This window comes from Mustelus asterias, unplaced genomic scaffold (genome assembly GCF_964213995.1).
Source record: "Mustelus asterias unplaced genomic scaffold, sMusAst1.hap1.1 HAP1_SCAFFOLD_92, whole genome shotgun sequence".
NCBI classification, from domain to species: domain Eukaryota; kingdom Metazoa; phylum Chordata; class Chondrichthyes; order Carcharhiniformes; family Triakidae; genus Mustelus; species Mustelus asterias.
Window position 1 is genome coordinate 545,441 of NW_027590141.1, and position 25,929 is coordinate 571,369.

The 25,929-nt window shown below is 45.8% G+C and overlaps 3 protein-coding genes across 6 annotated transcripts in view; 1 reads left to right on the top strand and 2 right to left on the bottom strand.

Annotated features, from left to right (window-relative positions):
- The window catches only part of LOC144484092 (uncharacterized), a 407,989-nt gene that overhangs the window by 170,085 nt on the left and 211,975 nt on the right, over positions 1-25,929 (top strand). Inside the window, exons 1-2 of one of the 4 annotated variants that reach the window (XM_078202634.1) lie at positions 11,567-11,693; positions 12,155-14,224. The exons of 2 other annotated variants lie outside the window; for them this stretch is intronic. In XM_078202634.1, the coding sequence (XP_078058760.1) occupies positions 12,507-13,349 (843 nt within the window). In that variant the 5' untranslated portion in view covers positions 11,567-11,693; positions 12,155-12,506 and the 3' untranslated portion in view covers positions 13,350-14,224. Of the gene's footprint in view, positions 1-11,566; positions 11,694-12,154; positions 14,225-25,929 lie in introns of those variants that run through there. One more of the 4 variants, XM_078202630.1, reaches the window with a different exon arrangement.
- On the bottom strand, positions 8,719-12,508 carry LOC144484118 (uncharacterized). The gene is made up of 3 exons (XM_078202667.1): positions 12,500-12,508; positions 9,517-10,056; positions 8,719-8,796 (listed from the first exon to the last, which is right to left on the bottom strand). The coding sequence occupies exons 1-3, from the start codon at positions 12,506-12,508 to the stop codon at positions 8,719-8,721; spliced, it is 627 nt and encodes a 208-aa protein (XP_078058793.1).
- The window catches only part of LOC144484119 (uncharacterized), a 30,400-nt gene continuing 27,144 nt past the window's right edge, over positions 22,674-25,929 (bottom strand). Inside the window, exon 3 of the mRNA XM_078202669.1 lies at positions 22,674-24,632. Within this exon, the coding sequence (XP_078058795.1) occupies positions 22,674-24,632 (1,959 nt within the window). The remainder of the gene's footprint in view (positions 24,633-25,929) is intronic.

Sequence of the window (25,929 nt, forward strand, 5' to 3'; positions counted from 1 at the left end):
CTCGTCAACATTAAGAGCATTCAAATGGTTATTGGATAAACATATGGATGATATTGGAATAGTGTAGATTAGAGGGGCTTTAGATTGGTTCCACTGGTCGGCACAACATCGAGGGCCAAAGGGCCTGTACTGCGCTGTAATGTTTTATGTTCTATTACCTCTGGCAGCTTTTTCCAGACACTCATCACCCTCTGTTAGAAAGAAATGCCCCTCTGGACCCTTTTGTATCTCTCCCCTCTCTTAAACCTATGCTCTCTAGTTTTAGACTCCCCTACCTTTGGGAAAAGATGTTGACTATGTAGCTGATCTATGCTTCTCATTATTTTATGAACCTCTATAAGGTCATCCCTAAGCCTCCTACACTCCAGGGAAAAATGTCTCAGTCTATCCAGCCTCTCCTTATAACTCAAACCATCAAGTCCTGGTAGCATCCTTGTAAATCATTTCTGCACTCTTTCTAGTTTAATAATATCCTTTCTATAATAGGGTGACCAGAACTGTACACAGTATTCCACATGTGGTCTTCCCAATGTCTTGTACAACTTCAACAAGACATTCCAACTCCTGTATTCAATGTTCTGACCGATGAAACCAAGCATGCCGAATGCCTTCTTCACCACTCTGTCCACCTGTGACTCCACTTTCAAGGAGTTATGAACCTGTACCCCTCGATCTCTTTGTTCTTTAACTCTCCCCAACGCCCAACCATTAACCTGCCCAGGTTCGATCGACCAAAATGCATCACCTCGCATTTATCTAAATTAAACTCCATCTGCCATTCGTCAGCCCATTGGCCCAATTGATCAAGATCCTGTTGCAATCCGAGATAACCTTCTTCACTGTCCACTATGCCACCAATCTTGGTGCCATCTGAAAAGTTACGATCCATGCCTCCTACATTGTCATCCAAATCATTCTTATAAATGTCAAATAACAGTGGACCCAGCAGCGATCCCTGAGGCACCCCGCTGGTCACAGGCCTCCAGTTTGAAAAAAACCTTCGACAACCACCCTCTGTCTTCTGTCATCAAGCCAATTTTGTATCCATTTGGCTACCTCACCTGGATCCCATGAGATTTAACCTTATGCAACAACCTACCATGTGGTACCTTGTCAAAGGTCTTGCTAAAGTCCATGTAGACAACATCAACTGCACTGCCCTCATCTACCTTCTTGGTTACCCCTTCAAAAAACTCAACCAAATTTGTGAGACATGATTTTCCACTCACAAAGCCATGCTGACCGTCCCTAATCAGTCCTTGTGTCTCTAAATGCCTGTAGATCCTGTCTCTCAAAGTACCTTCTGACAACTTACCCACTACAGATGTGAGGCTCACCGGCCTGTAGTTCCCAGGCTTTTCCCTGCAGCCCTTTTTAAACAAAGGCACAACATTTGCCACCATCCAATCTTCAGGCACCTCACCTGTGACTATCGATGATTCAAATATCTCTGCTAGGGGACTCGCAATTTCCCCCCCTAGCCTCCCACAGTGTCCTGGGATACACTTCATCAGGTCCCAGGGATTTATCTACCTTGATGTGCTTTAAGACTTCCAGCACCTCCTTCTCTGTGATAAGTACATTCCTCAAGACATCACTATTTTTTTCCCCAAGTTCCTTAACATCCATCCCTTTCTGACCAGTGAATACTGATGAGAAATATTCATTTAGGATCTCACCCATCTCTTGTGGATCCGCACATAGATGACCTTGTTGATCCTTAAGAGGTCCTACTCTCTCCCTAGTTACTCTTTTGCCCTTTATGTATTTGTAGAACCTCTTTGGATTCTCCTTTGCCTTATCTGCCAAAACAATCTCGTGTCTTCTTTTTGCTCTCCTGATTTCTCTCTTAACTCTACTCCTACACCCCCTATACTCTTCAAGGGATACACTTGATCCCAGCTGCCTATGCATGTCATGTGCCTCCTTCTTCTTCTTGACCAGAGCCTCAATATCCCAAGTCATTCAAGGTTCCCTACTTCTCCCAGCCTTGCTCTTCACTCTAAGAGGAATGTGCTTACCCTGAACCCTGGTTAAAACACTTTTGAAAGCCTCCCACTTACCAGACGTCCCTTTGCCTTCCCACAGTTAACTGTCGAAAGTTCCTGCCTGATACCATCAACATTGGCCTTGCCCTAATTTAGAATTTTTACTTTTGGGCCAGACCAATCATTTTCCATAGCTATCTTAAAACTAATGGAATTATGGTCACTGGTCCCAAAGTGATCCCTCACTCACACTTCTATCACCTGCCCTTCCTTATTTCCCAAGAGGAGGTGAAGTTTTGCCCCCTCTCTAGTCAGGCCATCCACATACTGAATGAGAAATTCCTCCTGAATACACTCAACAAATTTCTCTCCATCCAACCCTCTCATACTATGGCTGTCCCAGTCAATGTTGGAAAGTTAAAATCTCCGACTATTACCACCCAATTTTTCTTGGAACTATCTGTATTCTCCTTACATATTTGCTCCTCAATTTCCCGCCGACTATTTGGGGGCCTATAGTACAACCCTATCAAAGTGATTTCCCCCTTCTTATATCGACTCAGTGGGCGAACCCTTGGATATATCCCCTCTCAGTACTGCCATGATGTTTTCCTGAATCAAAAGTGCAACTCCCCCTCTTTTCTTTTTTCTCCTGTTCTGTCTTTCCTCTGGCATCTTGTTTTTAAATTGTTTTTAAATCGCCCGGAAACTCGTGTCTATTTTAGTTTCTAATTGTGGATTTATTGGAGCCAATTAAATGTGGAAATTTTAAGCGTAGCCTGGAAGAATTTGGAATAACTGAGAATTTTATTGTGTTGTCACCTCAACCCAAGATAAAGAACAAAGAGTTTGCAAATGGTAACGTTTGGGATTTTAAATCAACAAAGACTAGATGTTGCCTGTAAAGTCAGGCTTTGGAAGTTGGCTTAAAAAAGGTTAAGTTATAATGAAGGATCTTGTATCTTATTTTAATCAAGGAGTTGTGAGCTTGTAGTGCTCTGTCACTTTAAGAAGCTATAGCTGCGAGAGAGAATGCTGAGGATTCATTGTTTGAAATTTACGAGCTGTGAGAATCTGTGTGTTTTGTTTGTTTTATGTGGATGTTTGTCGATGTGTTTTATCATTGTTTTGGGCTACATTTGTTAAGGTTTATCTTTCTGGGGAATTAACCTTACCATGAGTCTTTAATTAAAGGCATTTTTGGAAGTTTAAAAACAGAATTACAAGAATGCTTAAGTAATTAATTTTGGTTATTGTTGTTGTAAAGCACATGCTAAGTTTCTCTGTTTGTGTGTGGATGATATTTGTGGATTGAACGCTTCAGGCTTTGAGTTTTTCTGTCTGTGATTTAAATCAAACATTTAAAAAAGGAAGTGTAATTCATAAAATGTTTTTTTTCAAAAGTTATGAACTTGGAGCCATATTTACTGGACAGAGACTTCTTTCCAGGATATTTCTCTAAACATGCAGGAATTTTAATCCGGATAAAACTCACATGTGAGAATGAGAGTTTTAATTTGTAATGGTTATTTAAAATTTGGTACATATGAAACGACTCTGACCAATCCTGTGTTGGATTGATCTTGGGTTAAACTTCCTGTCAGGTCCAAAGATTTATTCCTGACACAATGAACACAATGAAAAGGAAAATTCTGGAATTGGATACCGAAGAACAGCGTTTAAAAGGAGAGATTATTAAATAGAAATGATTCCCAGACCGTGTGGTCATTAGATTAAAACAAAGGAAGGTTGCTGACATCCATTTGAGAACTTTTAATCCACCCCTTTTCAAACTGAGTCTATGTACAAAGAAAACGCCAAGGATGGTAGATAAGGGGGTCTGGAAAACATCATGATGGGGGCACCTATCTGTTCATGAGATGCTGACAAAGCCCCATGATGCCCAGATACTAATTTAATTGCACCGATATATAATGTATGTAATCTATCACCATTCTGATTGGATTGTGTCCAGCCGGGATGGGTTGAGTAACTGGATAAGAATTGATGATTTTCTTTGTTGGGTGGAGTTACACATGGTCAGCCCCTGTGGCTTCTCCCCGCTGGCGTAACTCAATAAACTGTTTGTCGATTGAATCAGGTTTGAGTGTTGAATGATTCTTCTGAGTTCATTCCCCCCCAACACACTGGGTACATTACCACTTCATCCTTGGGAGTGGCCTGATAGGCCGTGGTCCAGACTACATGTGGCCCTTGGGGGGCCTTTCATGAATCACATGTTTTTGCTTGTTGTAGATGCACATTCAAAATGCTTGGAAGCACAGATCATGAGTAATATTACAGGGCAATTAGGACTAGCTTAGTGGTAAAAACTGTGCGACATGTACAAGTTGGGCCGAAGGGCCTGTTTCCATGCTGTAAACCTCTATGACTCTAACTACCTTTTTTGTGGCCTGAAGTTCCCACAATTGGAAAGCAGCCAGATTCGTTAAATAGACAGCATTAATTGTGAGACAATTAAATAATAAATGATTCATTGATACATATGTTATAAAGGCTGGAAATATAAATTTGAACACAAGTTTATAACTTTTAGAATTATAAACACATTAAGAATGGTTAAAATGCTGTGGGAATTATCAGATGTTCCCTTCCCATGCTGACAGAATAAAAAAAGATGAAAGGACTTGTTAACCTTGACTGGAGGGAATGAATCGGCTCCTGTTCAAGATGTCTCAACATTGAATGACTGATGTGAACCAATTATCGGTCGACCCAATTATCAGGCTACCCCAAGCTAAGAGATATCGTTTGAGAGAAAGATATGTCTTAAAATTAAGACAATGTGTGCAATTAGCTAAAAACCAAATCAATTTCATTATTGACAAGTTATGGCTAATTCCTAACAATTGGCTGAGGATGGCTTTCTACATTTTTAAAGTATAAAAAAGGGATTCGAGAAACCAATTTGGTAAAAGTTTTTTAAAGTTAACTTTTTTTGTAGTTTGTTTATTAGTGTCACACATAGACTTACATTAACATTGCAATGAAGTTACTCTGAAAATCCCCCAGTCGCCACACTCTGGCGCCTGTTTGGGTAAACTGAGGGAGAATTTAGCATAGCCAATGTACCCAACCAGCACGTCTTTCGGACTGTGGGAGGAAACCGGAGCACCCGGAGGAAACCTGCACAGACACGGGGAGAATGGGCGAACTCTGCACAGCCAGTGACCCAAGCCGGGAATCAAACCCTCTGCTGTGAGGCAGCAGTGCCTCACAATGTGCCCGACAGAGAGACGTTGGGAGCTGTTAGTTTTACAAGTTATCCACGTTTTCAGAGCCATCACTTCATGTCCTGGTTTGAGAAGGATGGAGAAGTTAAAGTTCAGCTTTCCTCCTTTTGCTGTAGATCCATACTTTGCTTTTTTATCTTTCTGACTTGTTACATTTTTAATGGTTAATAAACTTTCTGAATTCACCATTTAAAATATCCTTTCTTGCCATATGGTTAAGTCACAAACCTGGTGTGATTTACGATGAGGGAAGTTATTGTAAACAAGAGAACCCCCATAAATCTTAGTTCAAACAAATCAAAGTTCTTACAAATGGAATGTTATCCTTTATTCTGAGAGAAATTGAACAGAGAAGTAAAGATGTTATGCTCCAGTTGTGCAGGGCGTTGCTGAGATTGCACCTTGAACACAGGGTACAATTTTGTCTCCTATTAAACAAAGGACATAAATGCATTGGAAGCAGTTCAGAGGAGGTTCACAAGATTGATTCCCAATCCAGTAGTGTGAAACATTAACACTGTTTCTCTCTCCACAGATGCTGCAAGACGTGTTGTGTTTTTCCAGTTCTTTCTGTATTTATTTTAGATCGACCTGTAGTGGTAGGAAAAACACTATTTACTATCCAGGATAAAATAAATGTCCTTTCAGTGGAAATGTGCTCTCCCAGGCTCAAAGAGCATCAGAGAACGAGAAGCAAAGTCGTGAGACCAGCCAGTCCAGCAGGAGGAAACCCTCCGACCCTCCCACTTCACCAACTGTCAGAATGAACATGGTTCAGTCCTGGATGTGATTAACAGCAGCAAGAACAGCAGAATCCAACCCCTGTCATCATTCGTGAACTCGCTGGTGTCTCCGCAGGCTGGATGACTGAGTGAATCCTTTCCCACACACACAGCAGGTGAACGGTCTCTCCCCAGTGTGAACTCACTGGTGTTCCCGCAGGCTGGATGACGTTCTAAATCTCTTTGTGCAGTGAGAGCAGCTGAACGGTCTCTCCTCAGTGTAAATGCACTGGTGGATCATCACATCCCGAGAACTTTTGAAACCACTTCCACAATCCGAGCATTTAAAGGGGGTCTCATTGGTGTGAGTGAGATTGTGGCTCAGCAGGCTGGATGAATGAGTGAATTCCTTCCCACACACAGAGCAGGGGAACGGTCTCTCCCTGGTGTGAACTCACGGTGTGATCACACGGGTTGGATCCTGCTGTTATTGTTTCTGCTCTCAATTACATCCAGGACTGCATTTTGTTCATTCTCACAGTTGGTCAATGGGGAGGGTCGGAGGGTTTCTTCCTGCTGGACTGGCCGGTCTCATGACTTTGCCTCCAGTGGGCTGATGCTCTTTGAGTCTTGTTGTGAATACCTGGTTTCAGATTTCACACGGATCACAGAGTGACCGGGAGTGAGGAAGTTCAGAGATATTTAGTCAGCATTTCTGTCTAAAACCCCTCAAATGCCCATCCAATTCCCTTTGTAATTGTTTATTGTCTCCACTTCCTCCACCCTCGTAGGCAGCGAGTTCCAGGTCATAACCATTCGCTGCATCAAAATATTCTTCCTCACATCTCCCCCCTACATCTCTGACCCAAAACCATAAATCTGTGTCCCCCTTGTCCTTGTCCCATCAGCTAATGGGAACAGCTTTTCTTTGTCCACCTTATCTAAACCTGTCAGAATCTTGTCCACCTCTATCAAATCTACCCTCAACCTCCTTTGCTCCAAGGGGAACAACCCCAGCCTGACATCGACAATAAAGAACAAACTAACAGAATATGTTAATACCTGAAATCAAATGGGAATGTTTAATTTCTGTTTTAAAGATATTGTGAATATATTGTCCTGGACAATAAAGGAATTGGAATAACTCACCTTGGATGTGGTTGAATGGAATATATCAATCTGGTATCCACCTACAGTCTAGGGAAAGTCTGGAATGTGTAGCTGGGATGAATAAGTTGATCACTTTCTCTGGGAGATATTTACAACTTTGTCCATGAACTTTGTTTTTTAAAAATCCACATTTGAAAGCCCGGCCACTACATGAAATATCAGCACCAGAACAGCAGGAGATAAGAAAGACAGACACTCACTTTGATCTTTTCATCCGCGCATCTGAGAGTTAAGAATGTGTGACATGATTTTGGGATACCGGAGTGAGTGTGCAGATGTGATTTGTTACATGTGAAAAATAACAAGCCTAAATTCATGGTGAGATGGAGTGAAGAGCGGGTCCCAAACACACACAGCTACTTGAGACACAGCAGGAGATGAAATGGTTAATGTGGCCAGGGCATTGAGACAACATTGTGACACCATCAAGGCACTGACACTCCAGAGAGAAACTGAGTTCAAAACAATCAGGATCCAATTAAACACACTGCACATGCTCACAAAGTGAGGAAAATTACAGTAAAATGGATAATCTATTCATCGAGAAGGAAAGAAGCTGGTGCAGAATGTAGTGTTACAGTCAGAGCGAGGGTGCAGAAAAAGATCAACTGAATGTGAGGTAGGTCCATTCAAAAGTCTGATGGCAGCAGGGAGGAAGCTGCTCTTCAGTCAGTTGGTACATGTCCTGATTTTTGTGTCTTTTTCCTGACAGAAGGTGCAAGAGAGAATGTCTGGGGTGGGTGGGGTCCTTAATTATGCCGGCTGCTTTGTGGAGGCAGCGGGAAGTGTAGACGTAGTCAATGGATGGGAGGCTGGTTTGCGTGATGGACTGGGTTTTGTTCACGACCTTTGTAGTTTATTGCGGTCTTGGACAGAGCAGGAGCCATACCAAGCTGTGATACAACCAAAAAGAATGCTTTCTTTGGTGAATCTGTAGAAGTTGGTGAGAGTCATAGCTGATGTGCTAAATTTCCTTAGTCTTCTGAGAAAGTAGAGGCGTTGGTGGGCTTAACTATAGTGTCGGCATGGGGGGGACCAGGACAGGTTGTTGGTGATTGGGACACCTAAAAACATGAAGCTCTCGACCATTTCTGTATCGTCCCCATTGAAGTAGACAGTGGCATGTTCTCCTTTACGCTTCCTGAAACCGATGTCCGTCTCCTTCATTTAGTTGGTATTGAGGGAGAGATTATTGCCGCCGCACCAGTTCACCAGATTCTCTATCTCATTCCTGTCTCCGTCTCATCAGTTCCCAAGAGCTTTTGAAGCCGCTCCCACATTCGGAGAATTTAAAGGATCTCTGCAGAGTGTGAGTGATGTTCTGTCTGTGCAGTCTGGATAACCGAGTAAATCCTTTCACACTCACCGAGCAGGTAAATGGTCTCTCCCCGGTGTGAACTCACTGGTGTTCCTGCAGGTTGGATGACCATTTAAATCTCTTTGTGCAGTGAGAGTGTGCTGGTGGGACACCAATTAGCCAGAGCTTTTGAAGCCACGCCCACACACAGAGCAGCTGAACGGCCTCTCCCCTATGTAAATGCACTGGTTGATCATCAGTTCCTGAGAGGTTTTGAGTCCGGCCTCTCAGTCAGAGCATTTAAAGGGTCTCTCCTTGGTGTGAGTAACATTGTGTCTCAGCAAGCTGGATGACTGAGTGAATCCCTTTCCACACACAGAGCAGGGGAATGGTTTCTCCCCAGTGTGAACTCGCTGGTGTATCCACAGTGTGGATGACCTTTTAAATCTCTTTGTGCAGTGAGAGCAGCTGAACGGTCTCTCCTCAGTGTGAACTCGCTGGTGAATCAACAGTTCTTGAGAGCTTTCAAAACCAGTCCCACAGTCAGTGCATTGAAAGGGTCTCTCCTGGGTGTGAGTGCTTTTGTGCTTCAGCAGGCTGGACAACTGAGTGAATCCTTTCCCACACACAGAGCAGGGGAATGGTTTCTCCCCAGTGTGAACTCGCTGGTGTTTCCACAGATTGGATGAACTTTTAAATCTCTTTGTGCAGTGAGAGCAGCTGAAGGGTCTCTCCTCAGAGTGAATGCGCTGGTGAATCATCAGATCCGCAGCACTTTTGAAGCCACGCCCACAGTCAGAGCATTTAAAAGGTCTCTCATTGCTGTGAGTGACTTTGTGTGTTGTCAGACCAGATGACTGAGTGAATCCCTTCCCACACACAGAGCAAGTGAATGGCCTCTTCCCAGTGTGAACCCGCTGGTGTACCCGCAGATTGGATGAGGTTTTGAACCTCTTTGTGCAGTGAGAGCAGCTGAACGGTCTCTCCTCAGTGTGAATGCGCTGGTGAATCATCAGATCCGCAGCACTTTTGAAGCCGCGCCCACAGTCAGAGCATTTAAAGGGCCTCTCATTGCTGTGAGTGACTTTGTGATTCTGTAAGTGGGATGATTGAGTGAATCCCTTTCCACACGCAGAGCAGGTGAATGGTCTCTCCCCAGTGTGAACTCGCTGGTGTGTCTGCAGGTGGGATGACCGATTGAATCCCTTCCCACACACAGAGCAGGTGAACAGTCCCTCTGCAGTGTGAAAGCGTTTGTGGGACATCAGTTCACCAGAGCTTTTGAAGCCTCTCCCACAGTCAGGGCATTTAAAGGGTCTCTCCTGGGTGTGAGTGACTTTGTGTTTCAGCAGGCTGGATAACTGAGTGAATCCCTTCCCACACACAGAGCAGGTGAACGGTCTCTCCCCAGTGTGAACTCGCTGGTGTTGCCGCAGGTTGGATGATGTTCTGAATGTCTTTGTGCAGTGAGAGCAGCTGAACGGTCTCTCCTCAGTGTGAATGCGCTCGTGCTGTCTCAGATCCGCAGCACGTTTGAAGCCGCTTCCACAGTCAGAGCATTTAAAGGGTCTCTCATTGCTGTGAGTGACTTTGTGTCTGAGCAGGTGGGATAACTGAATGTATCCCTTCCCACACACAGAGCAGGTGAATGGCCTCTCCCCGGTGTGACTGCGTCGATGGATTTCCAGGTCACAGGGGGCTCTGTATCTCTTCCCACAGTCCCCACATTTCCACGGTTTCTCCATGGTGCGGGTGTCCTTGTGACTCTCCAGGTTAAACAATCAGTTAAATCTCACACAGAACTTGGGTACAGTCTCTCCCCGCTGTGAATGCTGCGATGTATTTTCAGGCTGTGTAACTGGTTAAAGCTCTTTCCACACTCAGTGCACTGGAACACTGTCCCTCGGGAGTATCTGTATCTTGCTGCTTTTCCAGTCACATTGATATTAAAGACCTGTTTTCGCAGACAGAACAGAGAAACATTTCTCCTTCCAGATTCAAAGTCTGATAATATTCAGGTCCGATGAATTGAGTGAGGGTGTCAGATGCTGATGTGATGTTTGTTTCAAGATTTTGGTCTGTTAATCCTCACCTTCTCATATCCTGTAAATGAGTTTGAAAAATTCATCAATGTCAGCACAGGATAGAAATTCAGAACAGACAATTCTAGTTTCTATGGAACATTCTTTCCTCTCTCATTCCCCAAAAGCTGTAAATCTCCATCCCACACACTCTCCCTCCATTCTCACTCTGCTGTATCTAATATTCATCCTCCCAGTTCTCCTGAAGGTGCTGATTGAGGCTGATTGACAGATCCATGCTCACTGCTTCCTGTCCTGGATAGTCATGATAGACAATACACATCTTTTTAGCCTGTCTTGATGCTCTCTCCACTCACATTGTTTTGTTTCTTAAAGACTTGATTAGTTGTAAGTATTCGCATTCCTACCATTATTCATGTAAATTGAGTCTGTGTCTTTATAAGCTCTGTTTGTGAACAGAATTCCCACTCACCTGAAGAAGGGGCTAAGAGCTCCGAAAGCTTGTGTGGCTTTTGCTACCAAATAAACCTGTTGGACTTTAACCTGGTGTTGTTAAACTTATCCTGCCCTGGACACAGAGAGCTGGAAATCTCCATGCAGGCTGCCAGACAGATATATGTCTATCTGACTGGACTAACAATGTGTGGAATGTACAGACTGGATTCACTTCCTTTCCCTTCAGTTGCTGCAAGTCCCCAATTTCCCCCAGAATGAGAAAAGAAATGGAAAGGGGGAGAAAGGAAAGTGTTTTACTCACAGAGATTGGCGACAGGAGGAAGTTTCCACTCCCCCAAGGTCAGGGGGTGGGATCTCCGCCGCGCGGACCCGGGAGCCCCGCCCCCACCCATTGTTCACCTCCTCGAGCCAAGGTTTCCAGGCAACCGGCTGGCGGCTCCGGACAGAGCGAGAAGCCGCTCGGTGATCTCCCCTTCCCCCCGGCCCCTGACTGCGCATGTCCAAGGGAGAGGGGAAGCTGCGCATGTGCGGTGGAGTGCCCACCCCCTGACCTGTCTGCTGAGGTGTTGACCAATGGGGGAGTTGGAGGACCTGAAGGACTCTGGTCCTCCAGCCAATCAGAGCTCCCCCATTGTCTGAATGCGGAAGTGGACAATGAGCTTGTTCAGCAGCTCATTCCTGCCCAGCAAAGCTGCTGCTCTCTCTCTCTGAATGAAGATTGAGCTTCAGACAGACTCAAACTTCCTCCTGTCTCTCCAACATCTGTGAGTAAAACACTTTCTTTTCTCTCCCTTTCCATTTCTTTTCTCATTCTGGAGTAATTTTTAACTTCCAGGTCACCACTCGCTGCCTAAATGCAGATCTTCCTCACATTCTTCATGTATCTGTATCCAGGTAATACAGTGTATTACACACATCATCAGCCTGCTTTATGTCCAAATGTAAAACTTTAATGTGACTGTCAGCTTGAAGATTTTCAGCTCTCTGCGTCCAGGACAGGAAGCAGTGAGCATGGATCTGTCAATCAGCCTCAATCAGCAACGACAGGAGAATTGAGAGGGTGAATATTAGATACAGCAGAGTGAGAATGGAGGGAGTGTGTGGGATGGAGACTTACAGCTTTTGAAGAATGAGAGAGGAAAGAATATTCCATAGAAACTAGAATTGTCTGTTCTGAATTTCTATCCTGTATTGAAATGATGAATTTTGTTAACTCCTTTTACAGGATATCAGAAGGTGAGGATTTTATAGACAGAAATCTCGAATCAAACATCACGTCAACATCTGACAAACTCACTTAATTCATCAGAACCTGAATGCTATCGGCCTTTGAACCCAGAAGAAGAAATGTTTCTCTGTTCTGCCTGGTGTAGCAGTCTTTAAACATCAGTGTGACTGGAACAGGACTGACACACACACAATCAACTAAGATTTTCCCGTGCATTGACTGTGGAAAGAGCTTCACAGTTACACAGCTGTAAACAATATTGTACCATCACAGCAGGGCACCATAATATCGTTCCGTGTGAGACTTCAACTGATGGTCAAACCTGGAGCAACACAAGGATACCTGCACCATGGAGAAACCGTGGAAATGTGGGGACTGTGGGAAGGGTTGCAAAACCCCCTCTGAGCTGCAAACCCATCGACGTATTCACACTGGAGAGAAGCCGTACACCTGTTCTGTGTGTGGGAAGGGATTCACTCGGTTATATCATCTGCAGCGACATCGGCTGGTTCACACTGGAGAAAGAGCATTCATCTGCTTTGAGTGTGGGAACGGATTCGCTCATTTACCCGATCTGCAGAGACACCAGCGCGTTCACACTGGAGAGAGACCATTCATCTGCTTGGTGTGTGGGAAAGGATTTATGCAGTTATCCAACCTGTCGAAACACAAAGTCACTCACAGCAATGAGAGACCCTTTAAATGCTCTGACTGTGGAAGTGGTTTCAAAAGCTCTCGGGAACTGATGATCCACCAGCGCATTCACACTGGGGAGAGACCGTTCAGCTGCTCTCACTGCACAAAGACATTTAGAACGTTATCTCACCTGCGGGAGCACCAGCGAATTCACACCAGGGAGAGACCGTTCACCTGCTCTGTGTGTGGGAAGGGATTCACTCATTCATCCAGCCTGCTGAGTCACAATCTCACTCACACCCAGGAGAGACCCTTTAAATGCTCTGACTGTGGAAGTAGTTTCAAACGTTCTGGGGATCTGATGATCCACCAGCGCATTCACACTGAGGAGAGACCATTCAGCTGCTCTCACTGCACAAAGAGATTTAGAACGTCATCCAACCTGCAGGAACACCAGCGAGTTCACACTGGGGAGAGACCGTTCACTTGCTGTGTGTGTGGGAAGGGATTCACTCAGTCATCCAGCCTGCGGAGACACCAGCGAGTTCACAAGTGATGACAGAGGTTGGATTCTGCTGGTATTGCTGCTGTTAATCACATCCAGGACTGAACCATGTTCATTCTGACAGTTGGTGAAGTGGGAGGGTCGGAGGGTTTCTTTTTGCTGGATTGGCCGGTCTCACAACTTTTCTTCCAGTGGGCTGATGCTCTTTGAGCCTGGGAGAGCACATTTCCACTGAAATGATCCACTAAAGCTGATGAAGGACATTTATTTTATCCTGGATAGTAAATAGTGTTTTTCCCCCCACTACAGGTAGATCTGAAATAAATACAGAAAGAACTGGAAAAATGCAGCAGCTCTGGCAGCATCTGTGGAGAGAGAAACAGAGTTAACATTTCACACTACTGGATGGGAGTCAATCTAGTAAACCTCCTCTGAACTGCTTCCATGGTATTTATAAAATGGGGCAGCACGGTGGCACAGTGGTTAGCACTGCTGCCTCACAGCGCCACGGACCCAGGTTCAATTCCTGGGTCCCTGGTCCGATTCACTATCTGTGTGGAGTTTGGACATTCTCCCCGTGTCTTCGTGGGTTTCCTGCGGGTGCTCCGGTTTCCTCCCACGGTCCAAAGATGTGCGGGTTAGGTTGATTGGCTATGCTAAAATTGACCCTTGTGTGAGGGGGATTAGCAGGGTAAATGTGTGGGGTTATGGGAATAGGGCCTGGGTGGGATGGTGTTTGGTACAGACTCAATGGGCAGAACGGCCTCCGTCTGTGCTGCAGGGATTCTACGATCCTTTGTTTAATTGGAGACAAAACTGCACCCAGTGTTCAAGATGCAGTTTCAGCAATGCCCTGTATAACTGAAGCAGAACATCTTTACTTCTGTGTTCAATTTCTCTCAGAATAAAGGACAGCATTCCATTTGTGAGAACTTTGATTTATTTGAACTAAGATTTATGAGGTTCTCTTGTTTACAATAACTCCATAACTGTAAATCACACCAGGTTCCAGTGACTTAACCATGTGGCTGGAAAGAATACTTTAAACGGTGAATTCAGGAAGTTTATTAACCATTAGAAATGTCACAAGTCAGAAAGATAAAAAAGCAAAGTATCAATTAACAGTAAAAGGAGAAAGTTTAGCTTTAACAATTGAACATATGAACTTCTGAAAGGTTATGGGGAGAAGCAGGAACATGGGGATGAGAAGCATATCAGCCATGAACGAATGACGGAGCAGACTCGATGGGCTGAATGGCCTCATTCTGCTCCTATATCTTATGAACAGACTTCTCTCCATCCTTGTCAGACCAGGACATGAAGTGATGGCTCTGAAAACATGGATAACTTGTAAAATCAACAGCTCCCAACACCTCTCTGTAGGGCACAGTGGTTTGCGCTGCTGCCTCACAGCGCCAGGGCCTGGGTTTGACTCCCAGCTTGGGTCACAGTCTGCACATTCTCCCCGTGTCTGTGTGGGTTTCCTCCGGGTGCTCTGGTTTCCTCCCACAGCCCGAAAGACCTGCTGGTTAGGTGCACTGGCCGTGCTAAATTCTCCCTCAGTGTACCCAAACAGGCGCCTGAGTGTGGCGACTCGGGGATTTTCAGAGTAACTTCATTGCAATGTTAATGTAAGCCGACTTGTGACACTAATAAATGAAGTTCCTGGGAAAATCCCCGAGTCACCGAACTCTGGCATCTGTTTGGGTTACACTGAGGGAGAATTTAGCATGGTCAATGCACCTAACCAACACATCTTTCGGACTGTGGGAGGAAACCAGAGCTCCCGGAAGAAAACCCGGCAGACACGGGAACAACGTGCAAAGTCCACAGAGTCACCCAAGCCGGGAATCAAACCCAGGTCCCTGGCACTGTGAGGCAGCAGTGCTAACCAGTGTGCCACCAGGCCATCCTAACAAGTCTTGTTATGTTTTTTCTATTCTGTTGGCATCAGAAGGCAATATCTTATAATTCCCACACATTTTAACCATTCTTATTATGTTTATAATTCTAAACGTTATAAACTTTTGTATTCAAATTTACATTTCCAGCCGAACATCTGTATTAATGAATCATGTATTCTTTAATTGTCTCTCAATTCAGGCTGTCCATTTAACTAATCTCCTGATTTACAATTGTGGAAACTTCAGTCCACAAATAAGGTAGTCAAATGTGTTGTTAAAAGCAGGATGTTCTTTATATAAATAAATAACAAAGGTTAAAAATCATTGGCAAACTAAAGGAAACAGGAGCATTGGAACCAGCCTGGACTTGCAGACTGAAACCCCACCCAAAGCCCGCACGTGCTCAGAAGGGAGAGAGGTTGTGAAGAACACTCTGTAACACTTCTCCTCTCCTTAAATTTCAATCCCCCATCAGGACAGAAATACAACAAAGTAATGTCTTTAACAATACGGAAGTCTGTCAGGAGCTTTGTGGTTGCATTGCGACCTGTACAATACCACTGGTAAATCTTGTAATGGTGGATCTGGAATGGGAGGTGAAGAGGTAGTTTGAGAATCTGTACATGAACATTCCTCTTCCACTCCCACAGCAGAGTCAACTGGCAAAGCTGGAACCATTTCCTGGTGAACATCCACAGCAGCATGACCCTCTGCCATGTTCTCAGTAATGGTTGCTGACTCTGAAACTGTTCCTGACTCGGGGTCACACCGCAAGCGAATATGGTCTTGGTGTCTGCGAACAACTCTTCCGTTTTACAGTCTCACCACCCAAGATACTGGACCACTTTGGTTTAAAATTATTCCCGGTAACCACCTTTGGTTACTCCCAAAGTTTCTGATATAAACCTGATCACCCGGTTTGAACTGCCTCTCTTTGGCGCGGTAGTCGTGTCCCTCCTTCTGCTTCTCTTGTCTCCTGCTCACTTTTGCTCTGAGATCTGGGTGAAGCAGATCCAGATGAGACTTCGACCTTCTACCTAAAAATTCCACAGGAGAGAGTCTGGTTGTGGATTGTGGTGTGATGCGAAACTGGAACAAAAATCTTGAGAGCTTGTTCTTAAAGTATCGCTTGCCATTCTCCTCAATCCCTCCTTCAGAGTTTGAACAGCTCTTTCTGAGAGACCATTTGTAGCCAGATGAAACAGTGCAGTACGCACATGGCGTAGACCATTCCTTTACAGGAATTCCTGAAACACCTCACTTGTAAACAGAGTGTTGTTATCTGAAACAAGCCAATCTGGTAACCCAGGGCTTGTGAAAATTTGACAGAGCTTCTCTATTATCACAGGAGCTGGATATTACTCATGATCTGTGCTTCCAACCATTTTGAATGCACATTTACAACGAGCAAACACATGTGATTCATGAAAGGCCCCTCAAAGGCCACATTTACTCTGGACCACGGCCTATCAGGCCACTCCCAAGGATGAAGTGGTAATGTACCCAGTGTGTTGTGCCTGATTCAATCGACAAACAGTTTATTGAGCTAGGCCAGCGGGGAGAAGCCACAGGGGCTGACCATGTGCAACTCCACCCAACAAAGAATATCATCAATTCTTATCCAGTTACTCAGCTCATCCTGGCTGGACATAATCCAATCAGAATGGTGATAGATTACATACATTATAGGTTCAATAAAATTAGTATCTGGGCATTATGGGGCTTTGTGATCATCTCATGGACAGGTGCCCCCATCATGATGCTTTCCCGACCCCCCTTGGGGGGGGTCTTTCTTGGGCTTTCTTTGTACATAGACTCCCTTAGTTAGAAATGGGGCGATTAAAAGTTCTCATGGACGTCAGCACCCTTCCTTTGTTTTAATCTAATGACCACATGGTCTGGGAACATTTCTATTTAATAACCTCTCTTTTTAAACTCTTTTCTTCAGTATCCAATTCCAGAATTTTCCTTTTCTTTGTGTTACTTGCGTCAGGAATAAATCTTTGGACCTGACAGGAAGTTTAACCCAAGATCAATCCAACACAGGATTGGTCAGAATCATTTCACATGTGTCAAATTTTAAATAACCATTACAAATTAAAACTCTCATTCTCACATGGGTGAATTGTATTCGGATTAAAATTCCCACATGTTTAGTAAAATATCCTGGAATCCTGTCTCTGGCCAGTAAATATGGCTCCAGGTTCATAACTTCTGAACAAAAAAAGTTTTATTGATCACACTTCCTTTTTTAAAAATCTGTTTGATTTAAATCACAGACAGAAAACCTGAAAGCTTGAAGCATTCAACCCACAAATATCATCCACACACAAACAGAGAAACACAGCATGTGCTTTACAACAACAATAACCAAAATTAATTCCTTAAGCGTTCTTGTGATCCTGTTTTTAAACTTCCAAAAATGCCTTTAATTAAAGACTCATGGTAAGGTTAATTCTCCAGAAAGATAAACCTTAACAAATGTAGCCCAAAACAATGATAAAACACATCTACAAACATCCACATAAAACAAACAAAACACACAGATTCTCACAGCTCGTAAATTTCAAACAATGAATCCTCAGCATTCTCTCTCGCAGCGATAGCTTCTTAAAGCGACAGAGCACTAGAAACTCACAACTCCTTGATTGAAATAAGATACAAGATCCTTCATTATAACTTAACCTTTTTTAAGCCAACTTCCAAGGACTGATTTTAGAGGCAACATCTTTGTTGATTTAAAATCCCAAACACGTTACACCCAAACACAGGCAAAATCTTTGTTCTTTATCTGGGGATAAATTTCTCAGTTATTCCAAATTCCTCCAGGCTGTGCTTAATATTTCCCCATTTAACTTATTCCCAGAAATCCTCAATTATAAACTAAAATAGACACGAGTTTCCGGGCAGTCACAGGAATATGGTCAAGATAGTCCAGTCCCACAATGCCTCACATTCAATCTGCAGTCCTTCAATTATAACAGAATATGTGGCTGTATGTAGCTGCCTTGGCCATGGTCAACCCCAACCCCAAGGGTGCCTTCTTGAACTGCTGCAATGCCTGAGGTGTACGTACACCCACAGTGCTGTTAGGAAGGGAGTTCCATAGAAACATAGAAAAACTACAGCCCAATACCAGCCCTTCAGCCCACAAAGTCGTGCCGAACATGTCCCTCCCTTAGCGATTACTAGGCTTACCTATAACCCTCTATCTTACTAAGTTCCATGTACTTATCTAAAAGGCTCTTAAAAGACCCTCTCGAATCCGCCTCCACCACCCACCACCCTCTGAGTGAAAAACTTACCCCTGACATCTCCTCTGTACCTACTCCCCAGCACCTTAAACCTGTGTCCTCTTGTGGCAACCATTTCAGCCCTGGGAAAAAGTCTCTGACTATCCACTCGATCAATACCTCTCAACATCTTATACACCTCTATCAGGTCACCCCTCATCCTTTGTCTCTCCAAGGAGAAAAGACTGAGCTCACTCAACCTATCCTCATAAGGCATGCTCCCCAACCCAGGCACCATCCTTGTAAATCTCCTCTGCACCCTTTCTATGGCTTCCACATCCTTCTGTAATGAGGCGACCAGAACTGAGCACAGTACTCCAAGTGGGGTCTGACCAGGGTCTTATACAGCTGCAACATTATCTCACGACTCCTAAGCTCAATTCCTCGATTGATGAAGGCCAGTACACCATCCGCCTTCTTAACCACAGCCTCAACCTGCACAGCTGCTTTGAGCGTCCTATGAACTCGGACCCCAAGATCCTTCTGATCTTCCACTCTGCCAAGAGTCCTACCATTAATATTATATTCCGCCATCCTATTTGACCTGCCAATATGAACTACCTCACACTTATCTGGGTTGAACTCCATCTGCCACTTCTCCACCCAGTCTTGCATCCTATCAATGTCTCGCTGCAACTTCTGACATCCCTCCACACCATCCACAACACCTCCAAACTTTGTGTCATCAGCAAACTTACCAACCCATCCCTCCACTTCCTCATCCAGGTCATTTATAAAAATCACGAAGAGTAAGGTTCCCAGAACAGATCCCTGGGGCACTCCACTGGTGACCGACCTCCCTGCAGAATATGACCCGTCTATAACCACTCTTTGCCTTCTGTGGGCAAGCCAGTTCTGGATCCACAAAGCAATGTCCCCTTGGATCCCATGCCCCCTCACTTTCTCAATAAGCCTTGCATGGGGCACCTTATCAAGTTTCCAGTTACTGAGAGAGACAAGAGATGAAATTTCTGGGCCTCTCACAAAAATCTTTGTTTCTTCATTGGACACAGGTGAGGTCCCAGAGGATTTGAGGATAGCAAATGTGGTCCCGTTATTTAAGAAGGGTAGCAAGGATAACCCGGGTAATTATAGGCCAGTGAACTTGACGTCCGTGGTAGGGAAATTGTTGGAGAAGATTCTTAGAGATAGGATCTATACACATTTAGAACTGAATAATCTCATTAGCGATAGACAACATGGTTTTGTACAAGGGAGGTCATGCCTCACAAATTTGGTTGCGTTTTTTGAGGAGGTGACAAAAATGATTGTCGAGGGAACTTAATCCAGATAAATGCGAAGTGATGCATTTTGGTAGATCTAATGCAGGGGGGAGCTATACAATAAATGGCAGAACCATCAGGAGTATAGACACACAAGAGGGATCTGGGTGCGCAAGTCCACGATCCTTAAGGGTGGCAGCACAGGTGGAAAGGTGGGTGAAGAAGGCATATGGCATGCTTGCCTTTATTGGGGCATAGAGTATAAAAGTTGGCATATGATGTTGCAGTTATATAGAACGTTGGTTAGGCCACATTTGGAATACTGTGTCCAGTTCTGGTCGTCACACTACCAGAAGGACGACGTGGAGGCTTTGGAGAGAGTACAGAAAAGATTTACCAGGATGTTGCCTGGTATGGAGGGTATTCGCTATGAGGAGAGATTGAGTAAACTAGGTTTGTTCTCCCTGGAAAGATGGAGGTTGAGGGCGACCTAATAGAAGTTTACAAAATTCTGAAGGGCATAGATAGGGTGAACAGTTGGAAGCTTATTCCCAGGTCAGAAATGACAAACACAAGGGGTCACAAGTTCAAGGTAAGGGGGGCAAGGTTCAATACAGATATGCAGGGGACGTATTTTACACAGAGGGTGGTGGGGGCCTGGAATGCACTACCAAGCAAGGTGGTTGAGGCAGACACGGGAGGATCATTTAAGACTTATCTAGATAACCACATGAACAGACTGGGAATAGAGGGATACAAACGGATGGTCTAGTTAGGAAGACATGATCAGCGCAGGCTTGGAGGGCCGAAGGGCCTGTTCCTGTGCTGTATTGTTCTTTGTTCTTTAAAATAGACACATGAGTTTCCGGGCAGTCACAGGAATGTGGTCAAGATAGTCCAGTCCCATAATGCCTCACATTCAATCTGCAGTCCTTCAATTATAACAGAATATGTGGCTGTATGTAGCTGCCTCGGCCATGGTCAACCCCAACCCCAAGGGTGCCTTCTTGAACTGCTGCAATGCCTGAGGTGTACGTCCACCCACAGTGCTATTAGGAAGGGACTTCCAGCTACATATTCCAGACTTTCACTGGACTGTAGGTGGATACCAGATTGATATATTCCATTCAACCACACCCAAGGTGAGTTATTCCAATTCCTTTATTGTCCAGGACAATATATTCACAATATCTTTAAAACAGAAATTAAACATTCCCATTTGATTTCAGGTATTAACATATTCTGTTACTTTGTGCTTTATTGTCGATGTCAGGCTGGGCTTGTTCCTCTTGGAGAAAAGGAGGTTGAGGGGAGATTTGATCGAGGTGGACAAGATTCTGACAGGTTTAGATAAGGTGGACAAAGAAAAGCTGTTCCCATTAGCTGATGGGACAAGGACGAGGGGGGCACACAGATTTATGGTTTTGGGTCAGAGATGCAAGGGGAGGAGTGGGGGAGGAGTGGGGGGGGGGGTAGTGGCGGGGAGGGGGAGGGGGGAGGGGGGGGTGGGGGGGAGATGTGAGGAAGAATATTCTGATGCAGCGAATGGTAATGACCTGAAACTCGCTGCCTAAGAGGGTGGAGGAAGTGGAGACAATAAACAATTAAAAAGGAAATTGGATGGCCATTTGGGATGTTCCAAACAGAACGAAGAACAAAGAAAATTACAGCACAGAAACAAGCCCTTTGGCCCTCCAAGCCTGCAGCAACCATGCTGCCCGTCTGAACTAAAACCCCCTCCCTTTACAGGGACCATATCCCTCTATTCCTATGCGTTTCATATATTTGTCAAGACACATCTTAAAAGTCACTATCATATCTGCTTCCACTACCTTCCCCGGCAACGAGTTCCAGGCACCCACCACCCTCTGTGTAAAAAACCTGCCTGGTACATCTCCTTTAAACCTTGCCCCTTGCACCTTAAACCTATGCCCCCTAGTAATTGACTCTTCCAACCTGGGAAAAAGCTTCAGATTATCCACTCTGTCCATGTCCCTCATAATCTTGTAGACTTCTATCAGGTCGCCCCCCCTCAACCTCCGTCGTTCCAGTGAGAACAAACCAAGTTTCTCCAACCTCTCCTCATAGCTAATGCCCTCCACACCAGACAACATCCTGATAAATATTTTCCGTACCCTCTCCAAAGCCTCCACATCCTTCTGGTACTGTGGTGACCAGAATTGAACACTAGATTCCAAGTGCGGTCTAACTAAGGTTCTATAAAGCTGCAACATGACTTACCAATTTTTAAACTCAATGCCCCGGCCGATGAAGGCAAGCATGCCGTATGCCTTCTTGACGACCTTCTCCACCTGCATTGCCACTTTCAATGACCTGTGTACCTGTACACCCAGATCCTTCTGCCTAGCAATACTCTTAAGGGTTCTGCCAATAACTGTATATTTCCAACTGTATTAGACCTTCCAAAATGCATTACCTCACATTTGTCCGGATTAAACTTCATCTGCCATCTCTCCGCCCAAGTCTCCAACTGATCTATATCCTGCTGTATCCTCTGCCGGTCCCCATCGCTATCCGCAATTCCACCAACCTTTGTGTCGTCCACAAACTTACCAATCAAACCAGTTACATTATCCTCCAAATCATTTATATATATTACAAACAGCAAAAGTCCCAGCACTGATCGCTGAGGAATGTCACTTGTCACAGCCCTCCATTCAGAAATGTACCTTTGCACTGCCAACCTCTGTTTTCTTCTGACTAAATATCTCTAAACTTCCTAACACCCTGTCACTCTGTGATCCTTGTGACATTTGAAACCAGGTATTCGCAAAAAGACTCAAAGAACATCAGCCCACTGGAGACTGAGACCGGCCAGTCCAGCACAAAGAAACCCTCTGACCCTTCCCTTTGACCAACTGTGAGAATGAACAAAATACAGTCCTGGATGCCACTGAGAGCAGAAACAATAACAGCAGAATCCAACCTCTGGAATCACTCGTGAACTTGCTGGTGTCTCAGCAGCCGGGATGAAACGCTGAAACCCTTCCCACACTGAGAGCAGGTGAATGGCCTCTCCCCAGTGTGAACTCGCTGGTGCGTCTGCAGGTTGGATAACTGAGTGAATTCTTGCCCGCACTGAGAGCAGGTGAACGGCCTCTCTCCTGTGTGAACTCGCTGGTGTGTTTGCAGGTTGGATAGCTGAGTGAATCCCTTCCCACACTGAGAGCAGGTGAACGGCCTCTCCCCTGTGTGAACTCGCTGGTGTGTCCGCAGGCTGGATGACTGAGTGAATCCCTGCCCACACTGAGAGCAGGTGAATGGTTTCTCCCCAGTGTGAACTCGCTGGTGTGTCCGCAGGTCGGATAACTGAGTGAATCCCTTCCCACACTGAGAGCAGGTGAATGGTCTCTCCCCAGTGTGAACTCGCTGGTGTGTCTGCAGGCTGGATAACCGAGTGAATCCCTTCCCACACTGAGAGCAGGTGAACGGCCTCTCCCCCGTGTGAACTCGCTGGTGTGTCCGCAGATGGGTTGACCGAGTGAATCCCTTCCCACACTGAGAGCAGGTGAATGGTCTCTCCCCAGTGTGAAGTCGCTGGTGTGTCCGCAGGCTGGATAACTGAGTGAATCCCTTCCCACACTGAGAGCAGGTGAACGGCCTCTCTCTAGTGTGAACTCGCTGGTGTCTCTGCAGGCTGGATAACTGAATGAATCCCTTGCCACACTGAGAGCAGGTGAATGGCCTCTCCCCAGTGTGAACTCGCTGATGCGTCTGCAGGTGGGATGACAGAGTGAATCCCTTCTCACATTGAGAGCAGGTGAACGGCCTCTCCCCAGTGTGAACTCGCTGATGTCTCTGCAGGTGGGATGACCGAGTGAATCCCTTCCCACACTGAGAGCAGATGAATGGGGGTTTCTCCCCAGTGTGAACTCGCTGGTGTGCCCGCAGGTCGGATGACCGAGTGAATCCCTTCCCACACTGAGAGCAGGTGAATGGCCTCTCCCCAGTGTGAACTCGCTGGTGTGTCTGCAGGTTGGATAACTGAGTGAATCCCTCCCCACACTGAGAGCAGGTGAACGGCCTCTCCCCAGTGTGAATTCGCTGGTGTGTCAGCAGGCTGGATGACCGAGTGAATCCCTCCCCACACTGAGAGCAGGTGAATGGCCTCTCCCCAGTGTGAACTCGCTGGTGTGTCCGCAGCTCGGATAACTGAATGAATCCCTTCCCACATTGAGAGCAAATGAATGGCCTCTCCCCAGTGTGAACTCGCTGGTGTCTCTGCAGGCTGGATAACTGAGTGAACCTCTTCCCACACTGAGAGCAGGTGAAAGGCCTCTCCCCAGTGTGAATTCGCTGGTGTGTCAGCAGGCTGGATGACCGAGTGAATCCCTCCCCACACTGAGAGCAGGTGAACGGCCTCTCCCCACTGTGAACTCGCTGGTGTATCTGCAGGCTGGATAAATGAGTGAATTCCTTCTCACACTGAGAGCAGGTGAACGGCCTCTCCCCACTGTGAACTCGTTGGTGTCTCTGCATATGGGATGACTGAGTGAATCCCTCCCCACATTGAGAACAGGTGAATGGCCTCTCTCCAGTGTGAACTCGCTGGTGTGTCCGCAGGCTGGATAAATAAGTGAATTCCTTCTCACACTGAGAGCAAGTGAATGGCCTCTCTCCAGTGTGAACTCGTTGGTGTATCTGCAGGCTGGATAACCGAGTGAATCCCTTCCCACACTGAGAGCAGGTGAAGGGCCTCTCCCCAGTGTGAACTTGCTGGTGTCTCTGCAGGTGGGATGACTGAGTGAATCCCTCCCCACACTGAGAGCAGGTGAACGGCCTCTCTCCAGTGTGAACTCGCTGGTGTCTCTGCAGGTTGGATAACTGACTGAATCCCTTCCCACATTGAGAGCAGATGAACGGCCTCTCCCCAGTGTGGCTGCACCGATGAGCTTCCAGCTCTGATGGGGTTTCGTATCCCTTCCCACAGTCCGCACATTTCCATGGTTTCGCCATGGTGCAGGTGTCCTTACCTCTCTCTTGAGTGGACAATTAGTTGAAACTTCGTCCACACACAGAACAAGATTACAGTCTCCACCCGCTGTGAATGGTGTGATATTTATTCAGACTGTGTAACTGGTTAAAGCTCTTTAGTCAGTGCATTGGAACACTCTCACTCAAGTGTGGCAGTGTGTTGACGCTTTTTCACTCACACTGACATTTCAAATCTTTTCAAATCGACAGACTGGACAATCATTTCTCCTTCTGCATTCAAAGTCCGATGATATTGAGGTCCCAAGGAATATAACTCTGTCAGATCGAGACGTGACGTTTGAGATTTCAGCCTGTGATTCCTCTTTCAATATCCTGTAAAATGAGTTTACAAAAGTCATCAGTGTCAGTACAGGATAGAAATTCAGAACAGACAATTTCTATGGAACATTCTTTCCTCTCTCATTCAGAGGGTGGGTTCTCCCCCGCACATGCACAGCTTCCCCTCTCCCTCGCACATTTTGCCGTCCCGGGGAGGGGGAGATCACCAAGCGGCTTCTCGCTCTGGCCGGAGCCGTCAGCCGGTTGCCTGGAAACCTTGGCTCGATGTGGTGCAGGGGGAGGGGAACAGTGGGTGGGGGCGGGGCTCCCGGGTCCGCGCGCCGAGCCTGCGCACTGGAACCCGGAGACATCACTGCGGAGCAGAGTGATTTCTATTGGCTGATTCAGGCAGGGCTCTATCGTGTCGTCACAATGCGGAAGTTGTCCAATGAGCTTCAGAGTGAAACTTCGCTCTCCGATCACATTCCATTGTGACGTCACACCCTCACCCAGTCCATTGTGACGTCACACCCTCACCCATTCCATTGTGACGTCACACTATCACCCATTGCATTGTGACATCACACCCTCACCCATCCCATTGTGATGTCACACCCTCACCCAGTCCATTGTGAAGTCACACTATCACCCATTGCATTGTGACGTCACACCCTCACTCATTCCGTTGTGACGTCAGGGCTTCACTCTCCGATCACAATCCCTGCCGGCCTCCCACATGCAGCCTCAATGGCGGCAGTCAGCCCGGGTCTAACACTACAAGCTGCCGCTCCATTTGGTACAAAGGGGGGGGGGACCGGGAAGTTCATTTCCGGGGTTTGGGTTTGAACAACATGTTTACAAAGTCTCTCCACCCACCCGCCACATTTATCATTCCCCGCACGCCGCCCTCTACCTCGTATTGATCTGACTTCCAAGT

Excerpts from the sequence above, each read along its gene's own strand:
- LOC144484118 (XM_078202667.1), bottom strand. Across the intron at positions 8,797-9,516 it reads CCCACTTACAGAATCACAAA|GGATTCACTCAGTCATCCAG; the intron begins GTCACTCACAGC and ends GTGTGTGGAAAG.